Source organism: Salmo salar, chromosome 01 (assembly GCF_965601325.2).
Source record: "Salmo salar chromosome 01, fSalSal1, whole genome shotgun sequence".
Lineage (NCBI taxonomy): Eukaryota > Metazoa > Chordata > Actinopteri > Salmoniformes > Salmonidae > Salmo > Salmo salar.
In genome coordinates, this window is record NC_138291.1 from 17,156,090 (window position 1) to 17,178,484 (window position 22,395).

The following is a 22,395-nucleotide window of genomic DNA, read 5'->3' on the forward strand; positions in this document are numbered from 1 at the left end:
TTTTTACGAATACAGGATCCTGAAAAAGGGAAGTTTCTTTTTTTCTGAGTTTATGTTAAAGAAAGTAGAGCTACTTGTCCCAACCCATGTTGTTTGCAGACCTGAAGAGACAAGCTTCCGCCATTGCTTCCACAGTTCCTTCAAATATGTTCCTTCAAATATATCAACACTGAAGGGGAAAGAAAGAGCAAGAGGAGTTTTCTAAACATGTAGGTGATCATGATCCAAGAATTCTAATCTTTGCAAGATTATGGGGATCCACTAATTGGTTATGGGTGTGTCTAGCACTTTCACACAAACATTTAATTTGAACTATGAGATGAATGACAGCAATAGTTTTCTCTGAAGATGAGAGGAAAAGAATAGCCCTGTTCTGAGTCTGGTAGCATGGCTCCCTCTAGTGCAGTCCAGGGTAGATGCACTGCATCTTCTACTAACTAGTGGAACCAAATGCATTTGGAGAAAAGAGGACACAAGAAATTAAGGAAATACAATTGAGATTCACCGAGTCTGATTCTCAACCTTACATGTGCACTTGTTAACTTCCCCCCATGGAGTGAATTGACAGACTTTCCACTCCAATCTATTCCTTTAAAATGCGTGAAGGGGTGCATACCAGGGTTGAGCTCAATTCAAACCTTAGTGCTTAGAATAGCCCATTTGTTTTCCTTGATCATTCATTTCAAGAGTTTATCCTGAAAATCAATTGTTACAACAATATTTTATATGCATGTAGGCCTATATAACGAAATGTTTTATGTTTTATGTACAATATGTATATTTCTATACACTACACCTAATATGGAAGAGGTATTTGAATTTAATTGAATTTCACAAAATTCAATTATATTTCATTTCATTCAAATTCGAATTGCAATTCTGTATTATGTTTACTACTTCAATTCAAATTCAAGAATATAATTGGAATTTATGGGGCATTCTCAATTCAAAATTGAGTTGAGCCCAACCCTGGTGCTTACTTCACTATACGGCTATCACCAGCAAGTGTTGCCATATCACTGTAAAAATCCCTTCTACTGTATAAACATAAGCAGCAGTTGTCCCATGTCCCCTTCCTTGTTTTGAAACTATTTCTTTAGTTTGCATAGATCTCTTTATCACTGACCCATGCAGGTCAACTACCCAGTTGCATAAGGTGCCAGCAGTCACACCATGTGGTTAACATTGAACCAGGAAGCACCAAAGACCTGCAGAACAGGGCCCTTGAAAATATGACCTTTTGGACCCTGACATATGTTTGCATTGATGAATTATAGGCGTGTTGTAAGGGATGATCCTTCTTTTATAGGCCAGTTGACTCAGTCACAAGTAGGGTGCCAACTAGTTATAATAAATGATTAACTCTGGCGGTCATGGAATTGTGTTTTATGATTGACAGAGAAATGGTGACAACACTGCTTTGTTGGCAGCCAGCTAGCACTGACTGACATTCATCAAATTAAACAGTACAGTAGATGAGGAATGTGGTGGTCAAACACACAACATTATACCTACGATCAACAATGGGCAACATGTAGGCCTAGCCTATTGTAAACAAATCCATTGTAAGCCTAAATAGGTTTGTGTGGCCTACCAACACAAAACCTTACATATGTTTGACCTTATCATTATGGCCAGGGAGTCTGTCGGCCTTTCTTTCTACAATGTTCTTCAACGTTGCACTTTTAAATATAATGTATTTCACGTAAGAAAAACATTTAATTTATTTCAAGTGACAGATAACTAATCATGATACGACTGTTTTCGAAGACAAAAATCACGTTTCTTTCTGCAATGTTAATGCAGTGAAACTTTGCTCAAGATTTGTTACCGACCTTCCCTACCGGAAGGGGCGGGCAGGAGGTTATCCCCGGTTTCTTTTTGTTATCCTTGGGTTGAGAGCTCGCGGACAGAATCGTCGGAATAGAACACGGTGCTGAGACAGAGAGCTGTTCGGCAAACAGGTGGAAACATTGGCGAAGACAACGGAGACATTCATCTCAAACCACTTCTCCGTTCCGAAGAAGAGTGTAATTTAAAACATGGAACAGTGTCGTTAGCCGGTAGATTGAGCCCTAGCACTTTCTTGTACCTACATCGCGAAGTTGAGTCCCTCGACCCAGCCCGTTAGCTGTTTGGCTAGCTAGCCCGTTAGCATTGCATTATTAGCTATGTAGCTCGCTAACTAGCTCATTTTTGTCAGCCAAGGGGCTCGGTCGCAAAGCAAATATATTTCGTTGTTTGCATATGGAAACTGTCATGGTATAAACTATTCAGTTATTAGGTATGCTTGTTGGGTGTGTCCTTTAATCAATAGTTGCTGTCATTCTGTTTGAAGACAGAAAATAGTTTTTTCCGAGGGCAAGATGTCACAGGGTTAAATTAGTGTATCAAAACTAACGATCATTTCGCTTGGTTAGCTCATAGCCAAGGTAACCATGAATATGCAATTTTACGCGTTAGCCGATGAACTATTAATTGAAATTGTTTAGCTGAGTTTTTAACGCTAACAGGTGAATGCCAAATGCATGTCTACATCGCAAAAACAACCGGCATTAGCGACTTAGTTTGCTGCACCAGCTAACGTGTGGACTCTTGTCTTGTGTGAAACTCATCATAGATATTACTTGTTTTCAGCATTTATTGACGTATTTTCTGGATTTTATTTTACAGATTAAACCCCTCGGGACATGCATGATCTGGAGAATAGCTGTTTATTGAAGATTTGCTGAAGGAGATAATTCCCTCCTGGTAACAAGCCATTGTGTGATGATGGAAAATGCAATATATGAGGACGAACCTTTGTAACTAACTTAGCTGGCTGACCAGGCAGTTGGCACCACATATCAAGGATTCTGGATGATTCTTCGACTGGAGTCCATTGGGGATCATTTATCTTTTGGAGAGGTCCTGTAACTTATCGCCGAGACAGTCGCATTGTCTGTCCGTCTGACAGTGGACACAATGGGGGAGACCAGTCTGAACGACTCGAATGTGAAGGTCGCAGTCCGTGTTCGTCCTATGAACAGGAGAGGTGAGTAGCATTTTCTGGCTTATCGCTAAATTGATGACTTAACACTCGGCTCAGTTGTTGTGAAACGGGCCTAAAATCCACGATACTAAATGGTTTTGGACACCCTGGCCCATAATACACAAACTAGCTGCCTATTCAAGAAGTTAATGTGATCGGCCTGAACATGTGTAGTCACCATTTCATAACATAAGCCGCTATAATAAATGCACAGTGACGTGCCTCCAGTTAATGAATCTGTGCGCGCGCACTGAAATGATTCTTAAAATTATAATTCGGGCTATGAATGCCGCTCAGGGGAAGGAAATGACATTTTAGCCGTGTGCCTAGTGGAATTTAGCCGTGGGAGAACATAACTGGAAGAACAGGAGTCTATTGACGCGGAAAATACTGAGTGTAGCTACAATGTAGCGGACCATGTCACGTGCCCTTTCACAGAGTGTAGAAATCGGTCACAAGACGGGGGAACTCGCTCTGGTAGCCTCCAACCAAAGCGGTTTAGCATGCAACGAAACAAGACCAGGGCAGTATCAGTATGTATCCATTCAGACAGTTATATCCCAAAGTACTCGTGTCCTTGTCCATTTTGATAGTAGCCCACTGTCTACGAATGAGTTGGATTCCCTCCAAAACAGATCATCGACTGAAGCCTCTTCTTTGAAGATAAACTGTAATAGATTTGCTAATAACCATATAAATCAGAACATAACATAATTTTCTCTTTCACACTGTTGATGGAACCTTAAGTTTGGTTTATACGTCACTGACATCTCAATGTGTCCCCTGTGTTTTGGCAAGGCATCATATTTCTCTTTCAACCTTGGCGCGTGTGTGTGTGTGTGTGTGTGTGTGTGTGTGTCTCAGTCAGTCGGAGCTAGCTGGTCTCTGGCTGTGCTGGACAAAGGCAGGAAGGGAGTCAGTTTGAAAGGACTATTTGCTAGCTTTGCATAACTGACCATGTTCCCATGGCGTAGAGGAGTTATTGAGAGGCTAGGCCTTCGAAGAACAGCCTCATCGGCTCCATCCCAGTCACAGCATAGACATGGCTTTTCCATTTCCACACTGATGTCATGCCCATTGTGCCACCAACCAAGCCCAGTGTTTCACTTACCGCATGGAAGAAAGCAAAAGTGCCAGTGGAACATTTGCTGGTACTGGAGAGAATCTGGTGAAAGATGAGATGAATACTCATCATTGCATTTTACCTCAGATATTCTTTTTCTATTTCCTTTGAGAAAAGGAAGATCTCAATGTTATTCCTGAAAGTCATTGAACAGTCATAACTGGTTATAACATGATTAGCAGGTGTATGAACACACACTGATCCGTACTACCAGTGAACTCTGTGTGGTCTTAACGTAGCCTTTGCTTAGAGCTGACGCGCACACAAACTAGGGCTGTGACGGTAATGGCATTTTGGATGGCGTTAGTGGAATGAATATAACGGGCGTCCCCATTCAAGTTAATGATGGCATAATGGGTAGACTGGCGGCCATTGCGAGGAGGTTGAAACGGGAAGTGCACCATAAATATGTGCTGTGATTTCTTGATTCAACTCGACTGACATTGCAAAAAATACATTCCATTGCATGAGCCAAATCAGTTAACACCATTTGAAATAGGGCTGGGTGGTATAGCTTATTTTACGATATATCATTATTGATGCACGAACCCATTTGGGTTTTTACTTTACCTTCTATAACAGTATTTGAATGTTTGTTAAATGTGACACGCCGTGTGTAATGTCAATTGTATAGTTTACTCTGCTACTTGAGTCATCTCTATCTGTATATGCTGCTTTCCACACAGACCTTTCCCCTGCCACTCAAGGAGCACGTTTGTTATTCCTCGACCATGAGACACTTGTGTTCAGTCTGCATGGTCAATGCAGCACATGCAACAATTTTCTTGACAAAAATGCTGTTTTCATTTTGCTTCTTAACCTGTTGGGGATGGGGGCAGTATTTGCACGGCCGGATAAAAAACGTACCCGATTTAATCTGGTTACTACTCCTGCCCAGTAACTAGAATATGCATATAATTGTTTGATTTGGATATAAAACACCCTAAAGTTTCTAAAACTGTTTGAATGGTGTCTGTGTGTATAACAGAACTCATTTGGCAGGCCAAAACCTGAGAAGATTCCAAACAGGAAGCGCTCTCTCTGACCATTTCATGGCCTTCTTGATCATCTCTAACCAAAACAGGGGATCTCTGGCATGACGTGACATTTTCTAACGCTCCCATAGGCTCTCAGAAGGCGCCAGAAAGATGAATGGTGGCTTTGCAGGCCCTGGCTGAAAAACATTAGCGCATTTTGTAAGTGGTCGATCTGAGAACAATGAGACTGGAGGCGCGTGCACGAGCCGACACCATGTTTACTTTCTCTCTCTTTGAACGAAAATAACGACTCCCGGTCGGAATATTATCGCTTTTTTACGAGAAAAATAGCATAAAAATTGATTTTAAACAGCGGTTGACATGCTTCGAAGTACGGTAATGGAATATTTTGACATTTTTTGTCACGAAACGCATCGGGCGCGTCACCCTTCTTTATCCATCGGATAGTGTCTTGAACGCACTAACAAAACGCCGCTATTTGGATATAACTATGGATTATTTGGAACCAAACCAACATTTGTTATTGAAGTAGAAGTCCTGGGAGTGCATTCTGACGAAGACAGCAAAGGTAATCAAACTTTTCTAATAGTAAATCGGAGTTTGGTGAGTACCACACTTGGTGGGTGTCAAAATAGCTAGCCTGTGATGGCCGGGCTATCTACTCAGAATATTGCAAAATGTGCTTTCACCGAAAAGCTATTTTAAAATCGGACATAGCGAATGCATAAAGGAGTTCTGCATCTATAATTCTTAAAATAATTATGTTTTTTGTGAACGTTTATCGTGAGTAATTTAGTAAATTCACCGGAAGTGTTCGGTGGGAATGCTAGTCACATGTTAATGTAAAAAGCTGGTTTTTGATATAAATATGAACTTGATTGAACAAAACATGCATGTATTGTATAACATAATGTCCTAGGATTGTCATCTGATGAAGATCATCAAAGGTTAGTGCTGCATTTAGCTGTGGTTTGGGTTTATGTGACATTATATGCTAGCTTGAAAAATGGGTGTCTGATTATTTCTGGCTGGGTACTCTGCTGACATAATCTAATGTTTTGCTTTCGTTGTAAAGCCTTTTTGAAATCGGACAGTGTGGTTAGATTAACGAGAGTCTTGTCTTTAAAATGGTGTAAAATAGTCATATGTTTGAGAAGTTGAAGTAATAGCATTTCTAAGGTATTTGAATATCGTGCCACGGGATTACACTGGCTGTTAAGCAAGCCTCCCACCTAGCCCATAGAGGTTAAATAAATACAAAACTGGATTTTCTTCATCCTCCTGATTCAGAATATATAGTTTTCCTAGTCATGGCCCGCTTGTGTGAGGTCTATTGAAGACTGAAAGCCGTGGAATTTTCTCCACCCGCCCGATTCAGAATATATCATCTTCATAGGTATGGCTTGCTTGGTTCAATAGCGAATGACGAGAGAAGCCGAACATCCACTATAAAACTCATTTTACATAGGTCAAGCAAGTTTGCTTAGCGGTCCTGTTTGCGCTTCACTTTTTAACCAAAATTATTCCGATTGCGACTTAAGTTATATTCGCAAGCCTTAGATATATAGCTCAAACGTTGAAATGTCTAATAATATATTGTAGATTAACACATTTTAAGTTACACTCCGTCATTTAATTAGCAATTGCTGCTTCCTAAACCCGGAAGTAACATTTTTTTGTAAAAGGAAAAAATAGCAACATACGCTGCATCTGAGAAAAATATAAAAAATGATTTTTGTACAAACATTTCATATTAAACAAAATGTAATTTTTACAAAATTATGCTGATGGACATTCAGGACCGGCAATAACTGTATACCATACTCATTAATTTACCTGCGGTAGGTCTGTACCTCAAGATTTCCTCCTTTCCAGTAGTGGATGGGGTGTCTTCACTCTTCTCAAAATGAATCAATCACGGGTCTTTTTGTCATGGCTACCCATGTGTTTCCATGGAAATATGTTTATTTGGAAAGTAATACATATTTTTTTAAAGCATTCATGATTTGCATAAATATAATATACTAACTATTACTCTTATGAAATATATGATATGAAATGGTATTACATTTGGTGAAGAGCACATTATGACTTGTTTACAACTCAACTCAAAGTTTAGGACTTGAGACTTACTTGTAAAACAATGACTTGGTCCCACCTCTGCTAATCGCTAGTTAGCTGGCTAGCTAGCTAATAAATGTACTGAGTCAGAGCAAACGTAACTAGCTATACAGCCTGATAATACCAGGGATGGTGCTACCTAAATCGGCATGTTTGTGCAGCAGTATCTTCTAAATCAAAGAGGAATACGCAAAGCATAAATATGTTAGCTACATGAATTAGCTAAGAGAGAACTTTAAATGTTAGGCAACACTGACAACAATAACGCTTCCCTGATATTTTCATTCGTTGTAATGTCAAGCAACACTGTATTTTAAGTTCGCACTATTAAATTCTAACTATAGAAATAGAAGAAATTGAGGAAAATGCAGAATTTTTGGGGGGGGTGTTTAAGTTGAACTGAACACACCTGATTCGAATCAAAGCCTGATGAGTTGATCATTTTAGTCATCTCTGTAGTGCTAGGGATGAAACAAAAATGTGTTCCCTGGACCAGGATTGAGAACCGCTGGGTTATATGCATGATCCAATATTTTAACATAATTTAACCAATATGTTATTGGGCTCATTTCTGGAGGTGAAAATTATATTTTAGATGGTGTCAGCATAATTTTATTTTAAGTCATTTTGGAGTAGAATTTCCTTTTTAAAAGTCACCAGGATTGAGCTTCTCGGTCCTTCTACATAAAAATTCCTCGCTTACAGTTTCACATGCTTTGTAAACAACAGTGAAATACTTAGTGAAATTCTTATTTACGAGCCCTTCCCGACAGTGCACCAACAATGCAGAGCGAAAAAAAAGAGATCTATAGAAAAATAATAACACAAGGAATAAATACAAAATGAGTAACGATATTTTGGTTATATACACAGGGTACCAGTCGATGTGCAGGGGTACGAGGTAATTGAGGTAGATTCAGTGCAAATGGATTAAATAAATAGTCTCATAAATCTACACACACACTATCCCATAATGACAAAGTGAAAACAAGTTTAGAAATTTTTGCAAATGTATTAAAAATACAAAATAGAAATGCCTTTACCTAAATATTCAGACCCTTTGCTATGAGACTCAATTGAGATCAGGTGCATCCTGTTTCCATTGATCATCCTTGAGCTGTTTCTACAACTTGATTGGATTCCACCTGTGGTAAATTCAATTGATTGGACATGATTTGTAAAGGCACATACCTGTCAATATAAGTTCCACAGTTGACAGTGCATGTCAGAGCAAAAACCAAGCCAAGGTTGAAGGAATTGTCCATAGAGCTCAGAGAGGCACAGATCTAGGGAAGGGTATCAAAACATTTCTGCAGCTTTGAAGGTCCCCTAGAACACAGTGGCCATCATTCTTAAATGGAAGAAGTTTGGAACCACCAAGACTCTTCCTAGAGCTGACCGCCTAGCCAAACTGAGCAATCAGGGGAGAAGAGCCTTGGTCAGGGACTGGGAGACTAGTCAGGATCGTGGGAAAGATGAACGGAGCAAAGTACAGAGAGATAAAAACTTGCTCCAGAGCGCTCAGGACTTCAGACTGGGGTGAAGGTTCACCTTCCAACAGGACAATGACCCTAAGCACAAAGCCAAAACAATGCAGAAGTGGCTTTGGGAAAAGTCTCAATGTCCAGCCAGACCCCGAGCTTGAACCTGATCAAACATCTCTGGAGAGACCTGAAAATAGCTGTGCAGCTACACTCCCCAATGGGAGAAGCTCCCCAAATACAGGTGTGCCAAACTTGTAGTGTCATACCCAAGAAGACTTGAGGCTTTTCCTTCACTCCGCGGTCCAACTCATCCCAAACCATCTCAATTGGGTTGAGGTCGGGTGATTGTGGAGGCCAAGTCATCTGATGAAGCACTCATCACTGTCCTTGGTCAAATATCCCTTACACAGCCTGAAGGTGTTTTGGGTCATTCTCCTGTTGAAAAACAAATGATAGTCCCACTAAGCACAAACCAGATGGGATGGCGTATCGCTGCAGAATGCTGTGGTAGCCATGCTGGTTAAGTGTGCCTTGAATTCTAAATAAATCACAAGCAGTGTCACCAGCAAAGCACCATCACACCACCTCCTCCATGCTTCATGGTGGGAACCACACATGCGATGATCATCCGTTCACCTACTCTGCGTCTCACAAAGACACGGTGGTTGGAACCAAAAATCTTCAATTTGGACTCATCAGACCAAAGGACAGATTTCCACCGATCTCTAATGTCCATTTCTCGTGTTGGCCCAAGCAAGTCTTCTTATTATTGGTGTCCTTTAGTATTGGTTTCTTTCTAGCAATTCGACCATGAAGGCCTGATTCACGCAGTCTCCTCTGAACAGTTGATGTTGTGATGTCTGTTACTTGAACTCTGTGAAGCATTTATTTGGGCTGTAATTTCTGAGGCTGGTAACTCTAATGAACTTATCCTCTGCAGCAGAGGTAACTCTGGGTCTTCCTTTTTTGTGGCGATCATCAGGAGAGCCAGTTTCATCATTGCGCTTGATGGTGTTTGCGACTGCACTTGACAAAACTTTAAAAGTTTTTGAAATGTTACGTGTTGACCTTAATGTGCTTATTTGAGCTGTTCTTGCCATAATATGGACTTGGTCTTTTACCAAATAGGGCTATCTTCTGTATACCACCCCTACCTTGTCACAACACAACTGATTGGCTCAAACGCATTTAAGAAGGAAATAAGTTAATTTGTGTAACTTAACAAGATACACCTGTTAATTGAAATGCATTCCAGGTGACTACCTCATGAAGTTGGTTGATCACATCACACCAGAGAAGCTTTAGCCATTCAAACTTCCCCGCCAGTTCGTTGTGAACACAAGAGTAAGGTGTTTCTTTCCTCAAATATGTCATATGTCTAATTTGCATAAATATTGTGATTGGATGACAGCTGTGAGGATTATCGAATCAGAATGAAATCCTCTGTCCAAACTTTTGACTGCGACTGTATATTACCCTTAGTACTGTACATTTTATTTTTTATCAGACAGCCCTTATTGTGGTTGAAATGGAATGTGTATGGGTGTGTTTATTAGAGGTCGACTGATTTAATCGGAATGGCCGATTTTTAATTAGGGCCGATTTCAAGTTTTCATAACAATCGGTATTTTTGGACACCGATTTGCCGATGTACATAAAAAAAAAAAAGGTTTGTTAAAAAAAAACTTGATTTATAAAAAATGTTGCACCTTTATTTCACTGGGCAAGTAATTAAGAACACATTCTTATTTTCAATGACGGCCTAGGAACGGTGGGTTAACTGCCTTGTTTAGGGGCAGAACAGGACAGATTTTGACCTTGTCAGCTCGGGGATTCAAACTTGCAACCTTACGGTTAACTAGTCCAACGCTCTAACCACCTGCCTTACATTGCACTCCACGAGGAGCCTGCCTGTTACGCGAATGCATTAAGAAGCCAAGGTAAGTTGCTAGCTAGCATTAAACGTATCTTATAAAAAACAATCAATCAATCATAATCACTAGTTAACTACACATGGTTGATATTACTAGTTTATTTAGCCTGTCCTGCGTTGCATATAATCGACTGTCATTGCGCCAACATGTACCTAACCATAAACATCAATGCTTTTTCTTAAAATCAATACACAGAAGTATATATTTTTAAACCTGCATATTTAGCTAAAAGAAATCCAGGTTAGCAGGCAATATTAACCAGGTGAAATTGTGTCACTTCTCTTGCGTTCATTGCACGCAGAGTCAGGGTATATGCAACAGTTTGGGCCGCCTGGCTCGTGGCGAACTAATTTGCCAGAATTTTACGTAATTATCACATAACATTGAAGGTTGTGCAATGTAACAGGAATATTTAGACTTATGGATGCCACCCGTTAGATAAAATACGGAACGGTTACGTATTAAATGTTTTGTTTTCGAGATGATAGTTTCCGCATTCGAACATATTAATGACCTAAGGCTCGTATTTCTGTGTGGTTATTATAATTAAGTCTATGATTTGATAGAGCAGTCTGACTTAGCGGTGGTAGGCACCAGCAGGCTCGTAAGCATTAATTCAAACAGCACTTTCGTGCGTTTTGCCAGCAGCTCTTCGCAATGCCTCAAGCATTGCGCTGTTTATGACTTCAAGCCCATCAACTCCCAAGATTAGGCTGGTGTAACTGATGTGAAATGGCTAGCTATTTAGCGGGGTGCGCGCTAATAGCGTTTCAAACGTCACTCGCTCTGAGACTTGGAGTAGTTGTTCCCCTTGCTCTGCATGGGTAACGCTGCTTCGAGGGTGGCTGTTGTCGATGTGTTCCTGGTTCGAGTGCAGGTAGGAGCGAGGAGAGGGACGGAAGCTATACTGTTACACTGGCAATACTAAAGTGCCTATAAGAACATCCAATAGTCAAAGGTATATGAAATACAAATCGTATAGAGAGAAATAGTCCTATAATAACTACAACCTAAAACTTCTTACCTGGGAATATTGAAGACTCATGTTAAAAGGAACCACCAGCTTTCATATGTTCTCATGTTCTGAGCAAGGCACTTAAACGTTAGCTTTCTTACATGGCACATATTGCACTTTTACTTTCTTCTCCAACACTTTGTTTTTGCATTATTTAAACCAAATTGAACATGTTTCATTATTTATTTGAGGCCAAATTGATTTTATTGATGTATTGTATTAAGTTAAAATAAGTGTTCATTCAGTATTGTTGTAATTGTCATTATTACATTGGTCCTCCAATAATCGGTATCGGCGTTGAACAATCATAATCGGTCGACCTCTAGTGTTTATAGCCTAGCTGTGAATTTGTTTTTGTGTGTTTCTGTCTATGGTAAAACATTTCTGAATTGTCAATATTAGACCCCACAGGCCAAGAGGAAACAAGGGGTGTTGAAAATGATTTACTTTTTGAAATATTACTGCCATGTGACTAAGAATACAGTGAGGAATCATTTTCTACATAGTCAAGTACAGATTAAATCTAGGCTACGTCATAATATGGTAAAAGTGTGCTAATTTTTAATTGTTATTTTACCAGGTAAGTTGACTGAGAACACGTTCTCATTTACAGCAACAACCTGGGGAATAGTTACAGGGGAGAGGAGGGGGATGAATGAGCCAATTGTAAGCTGGGGATGATTAGGTGACCGTGATGGTATGAGGGACAGCTTGGGAATTTAGCCAGGACACCGGGGTTAACACCCCTACTCTTACGATAAGTGCCATGGGATCTTTAATGACCTCGAGAGTCAGGACACCCGTTTAACATCCCATCCAAAAGACGACACAGGGCAGTGTCCCCAATCACTGCCCTGGGGCATTGGGATATTTTTTAGACCGGAGGAAAGAGTGCCTCCTACTGGCCCTCCAACACCACTTCCAGCAGCATCTGGTCTCCCATCCAGGGACTGACCAGGACCAACCCTGCTTAGCTTCAGAAGCAAGCCAGCAGTGGGATGCAGGGTGGCAATTGAAATGAGGAAGCTGAATGTGGAAAGGGATTATTCGGCCTCTAGATGCACCGCTAGGCTACACCATGTACTAACTGACAGGGCCTTAGCCAAAATCATTGTGCATTCAATGTGGCCGTAGAACAGTTTGGGAGTTCAGCAAAGGATATCATGGGATCTCTTTTATTTAATGGGATTTCTTTTTATTCTCTTTCCAGTTTGGCTAAAGTAACATTATTTCTACATGGTCATTGATCAGGTATGTTTCTTGTGGGAATTGAATTCGCAAACTTGGTTTTTGCGACAGTCAGCAACATCTTCCAATCAAGTAAGTAGTACTGAGCCATTTGGCTGAGCCTGAGTGGTGCAAGTGATAGCTGTTGTCTCCAAGGCCAAGTAGTGAGTCATGGTTTGGCATCAGAGGGTCAGGGTCAAAGTGTGGTTGAGTCAATGTCCCACATCACATGAGGTATTTGTGTGAGGAGGAGTAATGGTTTCAGACACTTTGTTCTACAGTTATTGATTGAGTTACAGCTCAACTCTCAAGAGAAAAGGCAACAAGCCAGGGCCTAGGCTACCCAGCACCGGCCACCAATCACTTAACAAAGGTTTCTGCCAAGACTAAATAGCCTCTTTGTACATAGCATATACAGTGCATTCGGAAAGTATTCAGACCTCTTGACTTTTTCCACATTTTGTTACGTTGCAGCCTTATTCTAAAACGGATTAAATCGTTTTTTCTCCTCGTCAATTTACACACAATACCCCATAATGACAAAGCAAAAATATTTTTTTTATAAACTTTTGCTAATTTTATAACCCTGGTTAAATCACATTTACATAATTATTCTGACACTTCACTTCAGTACTTTGTTGAAGCACCTTTGACGGCGATTACAGCGTTGAGTCTTCTTTGGTATTTGGGGAGTTTCGACCTATGGGACTCCCAATCATGGCCCGTTGTGATACAGCCTGGAATCTAACCAGGTCCTGTAGTGACGCCTCTAGCACTGAGATGCAGTGCATTAGACCGCTGCGCCACTCGGGAGCAGCGGTGGGTTATGTAATTAATATTAGAATACTACTAATAATAATATATGGGTAAATCCATTTTAATTCAATCACTTTTTGACATCACCCCTTTCTGATTTGAATTAAATCTTCCATGCATATTTGCCCATTGTAGAAGTGCTCAGAAAGGGTCTTTTTGCACCTGAATGACAAAACATTTGAGATAAAGGTGCTCAACGTTGACCCATTTTGCATACCCCACCATACCACGAAAACATGGTAAAAAAAATTTCCCATGAAAATAGTATCTTTTTTACTTTTAACCATCCATTGTCTAAAAATGTGAACTCATATTTTATTCATATTCGAATATGTTATAGCTTAGACCCTATTTTACATCATCTAAGGTTTTTTGTGCTGTGCCCACAATCGGTTGAGACACAACATGCTCTTGAATACGTATGTCATGATTTGTCTGATAATTTAACTTTCAAATGGTACCACATATGGTTGATGGTCCACACATCGGAGAATGTTGACTAGAATGGGAATATCTGTTTTAAGTTATACTGTCAATCCTCCATAGGAAACATATTGATAGCATATAAATATTAGAATAGAATAGACATTACTATTTAAGTTGACATTCACCATTTGGTGGACCGGATGTCATCTTTCTGGTAGTAATTAGCATTTAACATTTCAATTTCAATGGTGTACCAGCTAAATTGCATTGGTCTGAATGGATAGGTTTGTTCTATGAATTATATTTCTATGAAATGACACCCACCCAATATTCAAGTTAATGTCACATGCACAAATACAATGAAATGCCTTACTTGCAAGCTCTCACCCCAACAATGCAGTAATCAATAACAATGTAATACTAAAAAAACAAGGGAGACCAAAATCACACAAGATATCGAAATAAGAAGAACACTAAGTAAGCATACTATATACAGAGTTAGTTCCGGTATCATATTTACAATGTGCAGGTATACTAGATAGAGGTAGATATGTACATGGGTAAGGTGAATAGGCACCAGGATATAGAGTGCATTCGGAAAGTATTCAGAACCAATTACTTTTTCCACATTTTTGTTACAGTACAGCCTTAATTAATTTTAGAATACATCAGTTTTTCCTCATCAATCTACACACTATCACATAATGACAAAGCAAAAACTGCTTTTTTGAAATTTTTGCAAATGTATTAAAAATCTAAAACTGAAATCACATTTACATACAGTACCAGTAGTCAAAAGTTTGGACACCTACTCATTCCAGGGTATTTCTTTATTTTCACTATTTTCTACATTGTAGAATAATAGTGAATACATCAAAACTATGAAATAACACATATGGAATCATGTAGTAACCCAAAAAATGTTTAAACAAATCAAAATGTATTTTATATTTGAGATTCTTCAATGTAGCCACCCTTTGCCTTGATGACAGCTTTGCACACTCTTGGCATTCTCTCAACCAGCTTCATGAGGTAGTCACCTGGAATGCATTGTTAATTTGTGGAATTTCTTTACTTAAAGCATTTGAGCTAATCAGTTGTGTTATGACAAGGTAGGGGTGGTATGCAGAAGATGGCCCTATTTGGTAAAAGACAAAGTCCATATTATGTGAAGAACAGCTCAAATAAGCAAAGAGAAATGATAGTCTATTACTTTAAGACATTAAGGTCAGTCAATCCGGAAAATTTCAAGAACTTTGAAAGTTTCTTCAGGTGCAGTCGCAAAAACCATCAAGCGCAATGTTGAAACTCTTTCTCATGAGAACCGCCACAGGAAAGGAAGACCCAGAATTACTTCTGCTGCAGAGGATAAGTTCATTAGAGTTACCAGCCTCAGAAATTGCAGCCCAAATAAATGTGTCTGTTACTTGAAGTCTGGGAAGCATCTCAATATCAACTGTTCAGAGGAGACTGTGTGAATCAGGCCTTCATGGTCGAATTGCTGCAAAGAAACCACTACTAAAGGACACCAATAAGAAGAGACTTGTTTGTGCCAAGAAACATGAGCAATGGACATTAGCCTGGTGGAAATCTGTCCTTTTGTTCTGATGATTCCAAATTTGAGATTTTTGTTTCCAACGGCTGTGTCTTTGTGAGACGTAGAGTATGATCTCCGTATGTGTGATTCCCACCATGAAGCATGGAGGATGAGGTGTGATGGTGCTTTGCTGGTGATTTATTTAGAATTCAAGGCACACTTAACCAGCATGGCTACCAAAACATTCTGCAGCGATACACCATCCCATCTGGTTTGCGCTTAATTATTATTTATTTTTTAACCTTTATTTAACCTCTCTAGGGTATGTGGGACGAAATCGTCCCACCTCCTCAACAGCCAGTGGAATCCCGTGGGGCGTTATTCAAATATCTTAGAAATGCTATTACTTCAATTTCTCAAACATATGACTCTTTTACACCATTTTAAAGACAAGACTCTCGTTAATCTAACCACACTGTCCGATTTCAAAAAGGCTTTACAACGAAAGCAAAACATTAGATTATGTCAGCAGAGTACCCAGCCAGAAATAATCAGACACCCATTTTTCAAGCTAGCATATAATGTCAAATAAACCCAAACCACAGCTAAATGCAGCACTAACCTTTGATGATCTTCATCAGATGACACTTCTAGGACATTATGTTATACAATACATGCAAGTTTTGTTCAATCAAGTTCATATTTATATCAAAAAACAGCTTTTTACATTAGCATGTGACGTTCAGAACTAGCATACCCACCGCAAACTTCCGGTGAATTTACTAAATTACTCACGATAAACGTTCACAAAAAACATAATTATTTTAAGAATTATAGATACGGAACTCCTTTATGCAATCGCTATGTCCGATTTTAAAATAGCTTTTCGGCAAAAGCACATTTTGCAATATTCTGAGTAGATAGCCCAGCCATCACGGGCTAGCTAATTTGACACCCACCAAGTTTGGCCCTCACCAAAATCAGATTTACTATTACAAAAGTTTGATTACCTTTTGTTGTCTTCGTCAGAATGCACTCCCAGGACTGCTACTTCAATAACAAATGTTGGTTTGGTCCAAAATAATCCATCGTTATATCCGAATAGCGGCGTTTTGTTCGTGCGTTCCAGAAACTATCCGAAATGGTAAATCAGGGTCGCGCGCATGGCGCATTTCGTGAAATATTCCATTACCGTACTTCGAAGCATGTCAACCGCTGTTTAAAATCCATTTTTATTTAATTTATCTAGTAAAAAAGCGATAATATTCCGACCGGGAATCTCCTTTTCGGTAAACAGAGGAAAAAACACAAAGACGGGGGCGGCCAGTGCACGCGCCTAAGCCCACAGTCCCTTGATCGGCCACTTGAGAAAGGCGATAATGTGTTTCAGCCTGGGGCTGGAATGACGACATTCAGGTTTTTCCCGGGCTCTGAGAGCCTATGGAAGACGTAGGAAGTGTCACGTTAGAGCAGAGATCCTTTGTAATGGATAGAGATGGCAAAGAAGTTCAAGAAATGGTCAGACAGGGTACTTCCTGTACAGAATCTTCTCAGGTTTTGGCCTGCCATATGAGTTCTGTTATACTCACAGACACCATTCAAACAGTTTTAGAAACTTTGGAGTGTTTTCTATCAAAAGCTAATAATTATTTGCATATTCTAGTTTCTGGGCAGGACTAATAATCAGATTAAATCGGGTACGTTTTTTATCCAGCCGTGAAAATACTGCCCCCTAGCCATAACAGGTTAAGTTGGGGACAGACCTAATGGAAGGTTTTATTTTAAGTCATAGGAGATGCTGTCAAAAAGTGATTAAATTCAAATGCCATTCAGAAGACGCTTTTATCCGAAGTGACTTAGTCATGTGTGCATACATTTTTTGCACGAGTGGCCCTGGGAATCGAACCCACAATTCTGCCGTTGCAGTCACCATGCTCTACCAACTGAGCCATTCATGTCCACAATGTAATCAGTAAACAGTGTATGGTTATTCTCCTTTCTAGTCACATGATGATGTGCCCGCATGATGAAGTACCTACCTTGCAATTGGAGGTTGTTCTGAATGTTTGTACAGTACTCTGAACCTTTTCCCTTCTCTCCCTCACAGAAAAGGACCTGAACACAAAATGTATTGTGGATATGGAAGGCAACCAGACCATCCTGCATCCAGGCGGAGGAAACCTGGGCAAAGGAGACTCCAGGTTGGTGTGTGTGTGTGTGTGTGTGTGTGTGTGTGTGTGTGTGTGTGTGTGTGTGTGTGTGTGTGTGTGTGTGTGTGTGTGTGTGTGTGTGTGTGTGTGTGTGTGTGTGTGTGTGTGTGTGTGTGTGTGTGTGTGTGTGTGCGCGTGTGCGCGTGCCCGCGTGCCCACCCACCCATGGGACTCATTTTTCTCCGGCTGACCGTGCTTCTACACCTGCATTGCTTGCTGTTTGGGGTTTTAGGCTGGGTTTCTGTACAGCACTTTGACATATCAGCTGATGTAAGAAGGGCTATATAAATACATTTGATTTGATTTTCAGTTGTTGAGAGTGGGAGTCCAGTGATTTGGAGAGTGTCACATGACTGTTTGCGTGTCGACAGTCTGCCTGTATCACCTGCTGAGTGCACAATGATTTGGGTCAGGAAGATGGGTTGAGCAGGTCTATGTGTGAGAGCTTGTGTGTGTGTCACTCGATGGCCCATTCCTCTCTCTCCCAGGCTGCCTGCTGCTCCTCTCCTCATTCTGTCTGTGTTGGGGCATAACTCTCCTCCGGCTGACTTCTTCTCTGTTTCTCAACCCTTCCGTTGCCCCGACAATGTGGGGGGAGGTCACACAGGGGTCAATACCAGGCGACCACGGGACCCCCTTTTACTTTTAGAGAAGCTAGGGAGCGAGGGACATAAAATAAAAAAAGGGAAGAGACAGCGAAAGAAGAAGCACACGTTTGCTTTAGCATCTGTTGGCCCTAAAGATCCTCTACTGGCTTTTATGGGGTTAAACAAGGGATGCGCTATCATTTCTCTCTTTCTCTTCCTTCTTTTCTTTCTGTCTTTCTTTCCATCTGGGAGACAATGGGGCGAGAGGTGGTGGGGTGGGTGGGGGGGTGACAAACAGGTTTCAAACTTGGAGAAAGACTGAGCCGGCTGCTCCCCATCACACTCCAGACACTTAAACGGTGGAGCTGGGTTCATGTTGTGGGACCTGCTGCTGAGACTCATCCTGGGATGGAGAGATGAATGCTAAAGAGAGGCCCTCCTCACTCACTCCTATAGAGCCTCTACTGACTCTCATGGCACCAGATGCCTTCCTATGGCCCCAGTTCACACGACTGTCTGCAGTATACACAGCTCAGTGTTGTGCCCAGTATCTTTGCTTTATTTAGGACAGAGGCACCTCTCCCACTCCCATAGGCTTTCATTGCCATAGGGCCCCAGATGCCTCCTATGGCCCAAGTTCACATGACTGCAGTATGAGTGGATCTGTGTCTGTGGTGGTGGAGGGGAGGTCCCACTCCCCATGAGCAGACAGCGCTTCCACTGGAGTTCTCTGTCAGACGACGTAGGCCTAACCCAATCTGTATCCCTCCACACCCCTGTCCTTTTTCCTGCTCCCAGCATGTGGAGGGTGGGACGTTGTTACCTGTCTAACTGATCTGTCTCCATTGTGACTAGTGGAACATTGAACTTTCAATGTTTTGTCTCTGCTCCAATGTCTTAAAGTTAATGGTGTTTTTCTCCCCTGTAGCAATAGTTACAAACAGGGATAGCCCTCTCTGTTAATCAATCAAATGTATTTATAAATCGCTTCTTACATCAGCTGATATCTCAAAGTGCTGTACAGAAACCCAGCCTAAAACCCCAAACAGCAAACAATGTAGAAGCACGGTGGCTAGGAAAAACTCCCTAGAAAGACATGAACCTGGGAAGAAACCTAGAGGAACCAGGAACCAGTGGCCAGTCCTCTTCTGGCTGTGCTGGATGGAGATTAAGAGTACATGGCCATTAAGACCAGACTGTTCTTCAAGATGTTCATAGATGACCAGCAGGGTCAAATAATAATCACAGTGGTTGTAGAGGGAGCAACAGGTCAGCACCTCAGGAGTAAATGTCAGTTGGCTTTTCATAGCTGAGCATTCAGAGGTGGAGACAGCAGGTGCGGTAGAGAGAGGGGCATCTGGGACAAGGTAGCACGTCCGGTGAACAGGCCAGGGTTCCATAGCCGCAGGCAGAACAGTTGAAACTGGAGCAGCTTCTGTGTTGCCTGATCTGGTGTATTGTGATTCATGGGTGGAAAATGATCATGATAATTTAGGTAATATGTAGGTTAGGGTAAAGTGACTATGAAAATGATCATGATCATTTAGGTAATATGTAGGTAGGGGTAAAGTGACTATGAAAATGATCATGATCATTTAGGTAATATGTAGGTTGGGGTAAAGTGACTATGAAAATGATCATGATCATTTAGGTAATATGTAGGTAGGGGTAAAGTGACTATGAAAATGATCATGATCATTTAGGTAATATGTAGGTAGGGGTAAAGTGACTATGAAAATGATCATGATCATTTAGGTAATATGTTGGTAGGGGTAAAGTGACTATGAAAATGATCATGATCATTTAGGTAATATGTAGGTAGGGGTAAAGTGACTATGAAAATGATCATGATCATTTAGGTAATATGTAGGTAGGGGTAAAGTGACTATGAAAATGATCATGATCATTTAGGTAATATGTAGGTAGGGGTAAAGTGACTATGAAAATGATCATGATCATTTAGGTAATATGTAGGTTAGGGTAAAGTGACTATGAAAATGATCATGATCATTTAGGTAATATGTAGGTAGGGGTAAAGTGACTATGAAAATGATCATGATCATTTAGGTAATATGTAGGTTAGGGTAAAGTGACTATGAAAATGATCATGATCATTTAGGTAATATGTAGGTAGGGGTAAAGTGACTATGAAAATGATCATGATCATTTAGGTAATATGTAGGTAGGGGTAAAGTGACTATGAAAATGATCATGATCATTTAGGTAATATGTAGGTAGGGGTAAAGTGACTATGAAAATGATCATGATCATTTAGGTAATATGTAGGTTACGGTAAAGTGACTATGAAAATGATCATGATAATTTAGGTAATATGTAGGTAGGGGTAAAGTGACTATGAAAATGATCATGATCATGTAGGTAATATGTAGGTAGGGGTAAAGTGACTATGAAAATGATCATGATCATTTAGGTAATATGTAGGTAGGGGTAAAGTGACTATGAAAATGATCATGATCATTTAGGTAATATGTTGGTAGGGGTAAAGTGACTATGAAAATGATCATGATCATTTAGGTAATATGTAGGTAGGGGTAAAGTGACTATGAAAATGATCATGATCATTTAGGTAATATGTAGGTAGGGGTAAAGTGACTATGAAAATGATCATGATCATTTAGGTAATATGTAGGTAGGGGTAAAGTGACTATGAAAATGATCATGATCATTTAGGTAATATGTAGGTAGGGGTAAAGTGACTATGAAAATGATCATGATCATTTAGGTAATATGTAGGTAGGGGTAAAGTGACTATGAAAATGATCATGATCATTTAGGTAATATGTTGGTAGGGGTAAAGTGACTATGAAAATGATCATGATCATTTAGGTAATATGTAGGTAGGGGTAAAGTGACTATGAAAATGATCATGATCATTTAGGTAATATGTAGGTAGGGGTAAAGTGACTATGAAAATGATCATGATCATTTAGGTAATATGTAGGTAGGGGTAAAGTGACTATGAAAATGATCATGATCATTTAGGTAATATGTAGGTAGGGGTAAAGTGACTATGAAAATGATCATGATCATTTAGGTAATATGTAGGTAGGGGTAAAGTGACTATGAAAATGATCATGATCATTTAGGTAATATGTAGGTAGGGGTAAAGTGACTATGAAAATGATCATGATCATTTAGGTAATATGTAGGTAGGGGTAAAGTGACTATGAAAATGATCATGATCATTTAGGTAATATGTAGGTAGGGGTAAAGTGACTATGAAAATGATCATGATCATTTAGGTAATATGTAGGTAGGGGTAAAGTGACTATGAAAATGATCATGATCATTTAGGTAATATGTAGGTAGGGGTAAAGTGACTATGAAAATGATCATGATCATTTAGGTAATATGTAGGTAGGGGTAAAGTGACTATGAAAATGATCATGATCATTTAGGTAATATGTAGGTAGGGGTAAAGTGACTATGAAAATGATCATGATCATTTAGGTAATATGTAGGTAGGGGTAAAGTGACTATGAAAATGATCATGATCATTTAGGTAATATGTAGGTAGGGGTAAAGTGACTATGTATAGATAATTGTAAAAAAAAAAAAGGGGGAGGATCAATGCAAATAATCCGGGTAGCCATTTGATTAGGTGTTCAGCAGTTTTATGGCTTAGAGGTAGAAGCTGTTAAGAAGCCTTTTGGACCTAGACCTGGCGCTCCGGTATCGATTGCTGTGTGGTAGTAGACAGAACAGTCTATGACTTGGGGGACTGGATTCTTTGGCAATTTTTAGGGCCTTCCTCTGACACCGCCTGGTATAGAGGTCCTGGATGGCAGGAAGCTTGGCCCCAGTGACGTACTGGGCCATACGCACTACCCTCTGTAGCGCCTTGCCGAGCAGTTGCCATACCAGC

The 22,395-nt window shown here is 40.2% G+C and overlaps 1 protein-coding gene across 9 annotated transcripts in view; it reads left to right on the top strand.

Moving 5' to 3' along the window:
* The first annotated feature begins 1,874 nt into the window (after positions 1-1,874).
* Positions 1,875-22,395, top strand: part of LOC106567792 (kinesin-like protein KIF13B) — an 82,362-nt gene continuing 61,841 nt past the window's right edge. For 5 of the 9 annotated variants that reach the window (XM_082968563.1, XM_082968461.1, XM_082968577.1 and 2 more), the window contains exons 1-3: positions 1,875-2,063; positions 2,674-3,034; positions 17,820-17,913. In XM_082968563.1, coding sequence (XP_082824689.1) covers positions 2,965-3,034; positions 17,820-17,913 — 164 coding nt within the window. In that variant the 5' untranslated portion in view covers positions 1,875-2,063; positions 2,674-2,964. Of the gene's footprint in view, positions 2,285-2,673; positions 3,035-17,819; positions 17,914-22,395 lie in introns of all 9 variants that reach the window. The other 4 variants (XM_082968517.1, XM_082968489.1, XM_082968480.1 and 1 more) reach the window with 4 other exon arrangements.